The sequence below is a fragment of the Diceros bicornis genome, chromosome 34, assembly GCF_020826845.1.
Source record: "Diceros bicornis minor isolate mBicDic1 chromosome 34, mDicBic1.mat.cur, whole genome shotgun sequence".
Classification (NCBI taxonomy): domain Eukaryota; kingdom Metazoa; phylum Chordata; class Mammalia; order Perissodactyla; family Rhinocerotidae; genus Diceros; species Diceros bicornis.
In genome coordinates, this window is record NC_080773.1 from 27,630,780 (window position 1) to 27,639,239 (window position 8,460).

The window sequence follows — 8,460 nt, forward strand, 5'->3', positions numbered from 1 at the left end:
AGAGGACATCTGGGATCCTCCGTGGGATGGGGTTGTTGGGAGAGTGAAAGGAGAAAGAACAAGTGCCCACTTTGCCACAGCAGCCCTACAGGCCTCCATGGCTGAATTCTGGACAGCTGTCCCCTTGCCTGGCCACATTGCCCCTCACTGTTCTGGAACGTGACAAGCTCTGCCATGCCTCTGGGGCTTTGCCCATGCAGACCCCTCTGCTGGGTGTTTTGGCGCTCAGGAAACGAGGACTGGGGACCACTAACCTGGGAATCATCCTCCACTGGGAGCATCTGGATTTTTTGGGAGAAGAGACTTGCTCCTGGGTGTGGAGGACATGTTTCTCCTGCATAGCTGGTGTCTGTGCAGGAGGTGGTGAGAATCCTGGGACAGGCAGACAGGAACTGAAGGGGTCTCCTTCAATGGATTTATTGTCAGTTCCAAAGTTTCTTAGGACATTCTGGTTGTTTGCTTTTCTATGTATGGTTTTGAATCAGCTCACCATTTTCTGCAAAAGCTCTCACTGATAATTTGAAATTGCATTGAAGTTATCGATCAATTGGGAAAACTGACATCCTATCAATATTGAGTCTTCCAATCCATGAACATGGTATATATCTCCATGTACTTAGGTCTTCTTTTATTTCCTGAAGTAAATTTTGCATTTTTTCAATGTACACAACTTGTATATATTTCCTTCAACTTATTTCATAGTTTCACGTTACTGTAAATTGCATCTTTAAAAAAAATTCCATTTCTAATTGTCCTTGGCCATTGCATAACATTACAAAGGAATTGTGTCATTTGAACTAGTATTGTAACACCTTTCTAAACTCTTTTATTGGTTTTAGCAGCTTCTTTGTGTATAACTAGATTTTCTATGCCCACCAGCATCTTGTCTTTGAATATAGACTCTTTTACTTCTTACTTTATGACCTGGAGAGCTCTTATTTCTTTCTTGCGTTCATTGCACTGGGAAGGGTCTACAATACATTGTTTGATGGAAGTGGTAAGAGCAGCCATCTTTGCCTCCTTTCCAATCCTAGGGGAGAAATCTCCATGGCCTCTGAGACTGGCCCCTCCAAACCTTAGGAGAAATTGTTAGCAGAAACTTTCTATTAAAGCAGCCAATAAAAGTCCTGACACAAGCCTGGGCTCAGAGTTCACAAAAAGTTTCACATCAGGATTTGGTTAACTGTTTTACATGTATGTTTTCATGGCTCTTTCACAATAATCTGATTAGAAGGGTGATTCTCCTGCTTTGCAGAACAGTGAAGTGAGCCACAGAGAGCAAAAATGGACTCACTCAAAAAGTGGCATGGATGGATTTGAAACTCAGTTCTTTTGGACTCAAGTCCTGTGGTCTTTCACATATACTTGGGGATTCACACCATTGCCAACAAGGCCATCAATTTTTAAATAATTGGAGGCTGAGTGTTATGAGTGGAAAAATCACAAAATGAATAAGTTGAACTCCTAACCCCCAGGACCTCAGAATGTGACTGTATTGGAGACAGGGTCTTTAAAGAAGTAATTCAGTTAAACTGAGGTCATTAGGATGGGCCCAAATCCAATACATCTGGTATTGCTATAAGAAGAGGAAATCTTTACAAGAAGAGGGAAGACCATGTGAGGACACAGGGAGGAGACAGCTGTCTGCAAGCCCAGGAGAGAGGCCTCAAAAGGAAGCAGCCTTGCTGATTTGTTGATCTCATACTTTCAGCCTCTAGAACTGTGAGAAAATAATTCCACACTTGTGTGTCTTGATCTCTGTGTACTCGGTGTTGGTGTCTTTTTGTTCCTGAGGCTTGTGAAATCTGATGGAAGCATAGTGGAGCTCCTGTTCCTCTCTTGCGATGGGGCTCGCCCCAGCAGGGGCTGGGTGGTCTGAAGGGGAGTCTGTCCAGACCTGGTGCTGATGCGCCTGAGTGGAAGGAAGAGAAGGATTCAGAGCTGGGTAATAAGGTGAGGGAGAAAGTAGCCAAGGACCAGAATGGGATTGGGACTGATGGAACTTTTATCATTTACCCCTTCATTTGTTCAAAAATGTAATATTTAAGATTGGCCTGTCCTTTATAAGTTTTTATATTCAACACATTATATTTTAAAAAGGAAAAATGTCAGGAGAAGCTACTATTATCATATTCATCTTACAAATAGTAAGACTAAGTCTAAGAGAGATTATATGCATTGCCCTGAAGACACACATCTCTAGACATGCACCACTGAGCCAGGACTGAAATCCAGCTCTTTCTCACTATGGCGCCATCCTCCATAGGGGCCATGCAAGAGGTGCTATGTGTGGAGTGATGAAGAAAGCAGACCCAGCCCCTGACACCATGCAGCTCTAGGCTGTCTACCTCTAGGAGAGGCAGGTACTAAATAAAGAGAAAACAAATACATTTCAAGATATCAATTTGGAATAGGAGATATTTCAAAATATAAGGCAGAGGCAGGGGCCGCATACCCAGTTTCTAGACAGGTCCTATAAGACAGAGCAGAGAGCAGGTCCTGCAGGAAAGATGTCACCAGACACCTCCCTCATATCTGCTTCCTGTCGACAACACCCTCAGGCTAGAGGTGCATGAAACAGAAACACTCAAACAGCAGCTCAGAATGGCAAAAACATTTCTCAGGTCAGGAGGAAAGGGCTTCACTATTGAAGAGCAAATAGAAGAGAGGGAGAAGGCTGCCCAGAGGGGGCAAAAGAAAGATGAAAATCAGTGACAGATCAGCTGTGCTAATCTACTGCAGCCAAAATATGGGAAAGAAAGAAACGTGTCTGTGAATAATCATAGCTACAGTATTTGCGTATAGACGACCCTCACCCAGACAGAGACACAGACAGAGATTTTAATAGAAAATGTTTTCCAGCACCATGGTTATTCAATGTTTTATTCCAGAAATATTTATTGAGTACCTGCTGTGAGTTATGAGTCAGGCATTCCTCTAGGCCCTGGGAACGCAGCAGGGAATAAAACAACAACAAACTGCCCTTGGGACTCACTTGCTGGAGGAGGGAAGGATTCTGATTGTAGTAAGGAGTCCTGTGCTCAGTATGTGCCAGATGCTGTTTTAAGTACTCCTCACAACTACTCTGTGACACAGGGTCTCCTCATATCCCATGTTACAGAATATAAACAGAGGTCAGAGAGGGAACATCATTTGTCCAGGGTCACAAAGCTCTTCAGTAGGGAAAGGGGATTTGAATGCAGGTGGTCTGGCTCTGTAGCACATGCTTTGAACGTCTGTGATCTACTGACTTCAAGAGATATTCATTAAAAAAAAAAAAGAGTTTACTGAAAATTTGAAAATAAAGCAGTGGAAAAGATATGTCCTGATTCCTGACATCCATGATTCCTCTCCCCATGATTCCTGATGGGGACTTAGCACACACTAAGCATTCCATTCCCCAAGATCAACCAGGGGAAACAGTACCGGGAAATAAGAAAATTGAATTAGAAAAGTGACTTTCTGTCTCCTTGTTCTGCCAGTTACTGAGAGAGGAGTTTTGAAATAATCAGCTGTGATTGTGGGCGTGTCTACTTCTTCCTGCATCTCTGTCAGTTTTTGTTCATTTGTTTTGATGAATGATGCTCTGTTATGGGTGCATACATGTTTAGGATTTTTATATCTTTTAATGACATGATAGAAGCCAGACGTATAGAGTAAATATTGCTGGTTCCATTTATATGAAGTTCCGGAATGGGCAAAATTAATCTATCGTGATAGAAATCAGTGATCGCTGGAAATCAGGGATTGACTGGGAAGGGGAAAAAGGGAATTTGGGGGAGTGATGGAAATGTTTCATGCCTGGATTAAGGACATGGTTATGGGTGTATCCATTTGTAAAAATTCATTTAACCATATACTTAAAATGGGTGCATTTTATTCTATGTAAGGTATACCTCAATAAGTTCAGTGTTGATATTAAATAAACACGGTGGTAGATTGGAAAATGCAAAATGAGATGATGAATTGTGACTTTGGGGTGCCCGTGCTCTCTACCCTAGAGCTCGTGTCCACCACTCTCCTTGTACCCAGTGGGTCTGACACAGACTAGGTTTGAACTATTACTCTTCTCCAGTGATCAACACCAGAAGAAAAGGCTGATATTTCCAGGGGAATATGATCATCTGACAGATGAGGCATAAACATCCCCAACAAACCCACTGGACTACTTGCTTGTCCCACCAGAAGGAGAAGCATCAGAGAAATTGAGTCAATAATTTAAAATGTCCACCTGTGGAACTCTGGGGAGTGTTGGATATAAACAGGGAAGTTCCTAGGGGCCATTCCCGAGGGGGCATCCACAAGAGATAATGTTGAATGGAGCTCATGTCCCCTCACTCACCCTGGAGCCTGAGCTCTCGTCTGGGTTCACGTCGTCCATGCTCTGCACTGGCTGGGCTGCCTTCTTCCTGCAAGTCTTCACTCTAAGGAAACAGCCCAGGGCATTTCAGCCTGGTTATTGGGACATGGAGTAGGCAGACCACCCCCTACTCCCTGTGAAGGGCATAGAAGTGCTGAATGAGGTAGGGGGAGGTGGAGCCCTTCTCCAGGTGCTCCCCCCTGGGAAGGGACCCCATGTTTATCTCTGTTGGTTATGGGCTGATTCATACCACCACTCAGCCTCCCTGCCCTGGCTCCTGGCTTTCCAACCAGTCAAGGTCCTCTAGCTCAGGATTTCTGAGATTCTGACACCTTATGCCCTTCCCACCTCTCCCCAAAGCCCTCAAGGACTCTCCCTCTATACCTGGAGCCCACTCTCACCTGAAAATGAGACAAAGGCATAGAGAAAGCAGGCCCATGATGCCAGCTCCCTCGACCGCTCCCAGGACCCTGCCAGCCCTGGGTTCTGGCTTACCTGTAGATAATTTGAGTTTTGAGTAAACTCCAACCCCAATACATGGCATCCTCCCAACTGGTCACTTCTCTCTCTCTGTGTTCCCTTAGTGTACCCACTCCCCAAACAGGACTCAGTCGCTCTGCATCCCACTGCTCTGTAGACCCTGGCCCAGCCCCTTCCCCTGGCCACAGGACTGAGGATCTTACACCCCCAGCCACTCTGGACCAGATCTTGGGGTGCCTCTCCTCCATGCCCCATCTCTCTGGGCTGTTATGGGTTAAATTGTTTCCCGGCCCCAAAATGCATATGTTGAAATTCACTCCCCCTCAGGCATATTCCCTGCCCCTTACCTCAGAATGTGACCTCATTTGGAGACAGGGTCTTTACAGCAGTTATAGTTAAAATGAGAACTTTAGGTTGGGCCCTAATCCAATATAACTGATGTCGTCATTGAAAAGGGGAAATTCACACACAGAGTGGGTGAATGCCAAGTAATGATGAAGGGAGAGATTGGGGAGATGCTTCTACAAGCCAAGGCATGCCGAGGATTACCATCAAACCACCAGAACCTGGGGGAGAGGCCTGGAACAGATTCTCACAGCCTCAGAGGGAACCAGCCCTGTTGACACCTTGATCTCAGGATTCTGCCCTCCAGAACTATGAGATAACAAATCTCTGTTGTTTAACGCCCTTTTTGAGGTAGTTTGTTATGGCAGCCCTAAGAAACTAAAACAAGGGTCCAGGCTCCTCTTTCCCCAAGTGTCACCCCACATGAGACCCCTCACCTGGAAGCAGCAGGACAGTGGCACTCTGAGTCCCATGGACATTCACAGCCTTGCAGCTGAGCCTCAAGACAGAGCTGATCCCCTCACTGAGGCTCAAGGAGCTGTTGGCCCAGGGCCCAGTGGAGCTGGAGGTGACCGTGAGGGAGGCGTTGCTGCTGTTCCCCTCCAGCAGACCCTCCCCCAACCTCCAGTGCAGGGAGGGGGCCGACTGGGCTCGGGATGAGCAGCCACAGTGCAGACCTTGATCCTCCAAAGAGCAGGAGGGTCCTAACAGCTGTGGGGGTCTGAGGGGAGGGAAGAGAACTTCAGCGGTGCCTCTGCCCTCCACAGGACCCAGGTGTCCTGCTCCAGGGGTCTTCATACTCACAGACCACGGAGAGGCTCACAGAGACATTTTGGGAGCCCAGCAGGTGCCAAGCAAGGCAGGTGAAGTCTCCTCCTGTAGTCCCTAGGCGAGGAAGATCCAGGATGGCGGTGGTGGAGATGCTGGTGGCGTTCAGGGCTGGGGACCCCTGGAACCAGCTCAGCTCTGCAGGGGGGTTGCTGTCAGCCACACAGAGCAGCCGCACAGCCTGGCCCTCCAGGACAGGAAGGGTCGAGGCATTTTGCAGGACCTTGAGGGCTTTGGGCAGAGAGATGCAGAGAGACAAAGACAGAGAGATATGGGGTGGGTGAAGCTGGCATCTCTCTCCACGCTAACTCTGAGGAGGGGACTAGGAGAGTCGGGCCTCAGGCCTTCAGAAGAGGTCCAGAAGATTTCCCTGAGCTGCTCAGAGTGTCAGGCAGATGGAGGACAGAGGGCTCAGGACAGGGACATAGTGAACAAATGCAGTTAATGGACCAACGAGGGCCTATGGAAGCAGGAGGAGGTAAAACGTCAGAGAGAAAGTGAAACAAGAGGGATGTGACAGCTTCCTTTGGATTTGGCCAGAGAAAGCTGTGGGTGAGAAAAGATTAACTTCAGGGAGTTGGGATTTGTGGGGGCTTCCCCCTGTGCTCTCCCCACGTCTGACCTCAGTATCTGGCTTCTCACTTATCTCTCACCTAGTCCCCGGACAATTGGAGCTCTAGATCCAGCTAGACCTGCATCCAGCCCAGCTCTGGAGAGAAGAGGTTTTTCTTACCTGTGCTGTTTCCTTGGAAGATGCTGATGGCCATGTTCTGTGGAGCATCTGTGACAGAAGGATGTTGCAGCCTTAACACCCATGGTGACAGATGGGTGGGCACTGGGCCTTTCCCCCAAGAGCCATGGAAACTGGTATAGGGGGACCCCTTCCTGTTAGACTAGCAGGACCCCTACATCAAGCCCTAGCCCAGCTCTGCCTTGGCCCCACCTCTTCAGGGACTCGGGTGACCTGGCCCAGCACTCACAGGTGACGTTGAGCTGGATGGTCCTTTCCACAGTCACACCAGCTGCAGGGAAATTCACCTGACAGGTGAGGTTGGTGCCATGGTCCTGGGGCTCTGGGGTGAGGGTGAGCACTGAGGAGAGGCAGGTCCTGGGGCCCAGAGAGGTGATGGCAGCTGATGTCCAGGAGAAGATGGGAGGTGTGCCCTGCTCACAGGCCCAGGGCACAGAACAGGTCAGGTTCCTGGGGTGGCTGGACTCCAGGGACCCAGAGATAAGAATGTTGGGCCTGTGGGTCAGGGCTGGTGAAGAGAGAGAGGAGGTTGGGGCCCCTCGGCCTGTTTTCAGCCTGCCCCAGGGTTTTTTCACAACTGTCTCCACCACACCCCACACCTAGGAAGAACAGAACCTTCATTTTTCTATTTCCCATGCCCCACACTCTGGGGTTTTTCCCTGGGCCCCCACCATACCTGTCACATGTAGAGATAGCGTCTTATCTAGATACGAGTGTTTCCTGAAGTATCTCTCCATTCGAAAGAAGTACGTCCCACTGTCCCCCATGTTGACGTCTCTGATGCTCAGGGAGCAGTTGTGGGCCTGGGGGTCTCCGAGGAGGAAGAACCGGCCCTGGGTGTTCTCCTGCAGCTTCTGTTTTGGTTTGTTTGTGGCCACTAGAAGATCATGGTTTCTATCCTCCCCTTTCCTGAACCAAAACATGTGAAGGCTTCCTAAGGTAGTCTTGGGATAGGAAAATTTGCAGGGCACGAGGACACACAGGCCCTCCTGCACTGTCACAGACTCCAGTAGTTCCAGATGGTAGCTCTGATCCTGAGCCGTGGGCACTGGGGAGAGAGAGAAACACAGCCTGGAGCTCCAGGGCCTCCCTAGAGTGGGGTCCCCTCTCCCCTCAACCACTCACCTTCCCATAGCAGGGGCAGCAGCAGCAGCAGCTGCAGTGGCATTTCTTCCTCTTGCCCTGGGACAGTCTGCCTTTGGGGTCCCTCTGAGAGAGAAGAGAAAGCCACAGCTGTGGGAGGGCAGAGGAAGCTTAGACAGGAAGCCTGTGGTAAGAAGAAAGGGCCATATGCCCAGAAGAGGAAACTTCAGAGTCACAGAGTCAGCTGTGACTGCCCTTTTGAGATCATCCAGGCCCATTTCTGCTTGTGGCAGGTGAACCCTGAAGCTCAGACATGCAAGGGGCTTTCCCAAGTAAGGCAACAAGGAAGGACGAGAGCCCCCAAGTCCTGCCTCCTGGATTCATGCACGGTTGTCTGTACTGGAGAAGCAGGTCCCTCCAGGCCAGCTCCCGGAGTCAAGAATGCCAGGAGGATGAATTCCCATGGAGACAGCCAGGGAAAGCCTTTCTATTTGCCTATTATTGGGCCTGAAAAATCACATACAGGTATTCATCTATAGGCTAAACATCTCTGATGGTTCTATCTATAGATCTAGTACCTCCTAGGAAGGTCATCTGGCATGTAGGGCTAGGG

At 48.8% G+C, this 8,460-nt stretch overlaps 1 protein-coding gene across 2 annotated transcripts; it reads right to left on the reverse strand.

The window, feature by feature from the left end:
- Positions 1-440: 440 nt before the first annotated feature.
- Positions 441-7,961, reverse strand: LOC131397274 (sialic acid-binding Ig-like lectin 6). Of its 2 annotated transcripts, XM_058530040.1 has the most exons (9): positions 7,890-7,961; positions 7,441-7,812; positions 6,994-7,272; positions 6,747-6,794; positions 5,990-6,244; positions 5,623-5,925; positions 4,762-4,855; positions 4,343-4,424; positions 441-1,912 (listed from the first exon to the last, which is right to left on the reverse strand). In XM_058530040.1, the coding sequence occupies exons 1-9, from the start codon at positions 7,930-7,932 to the stop codon at positions 1,715-1,717; spliced, it is 1,674 nt and encodes a 557-aa protein (XP_058386023.1). In that variant the 5' UTR covers positions 7,933-7,961; the 3' UTR covers positions 441-1,714. The 2 variants fall into 2 exon arrangements, with proteins under 2 accessions (XP_058386023.1, XP_058386022.1); XM_058530039.1 differs by lacking the exon at positions 5,623-5,925.
- Positions 7,962-8,460: the final 499 nt, after the last annotated feature.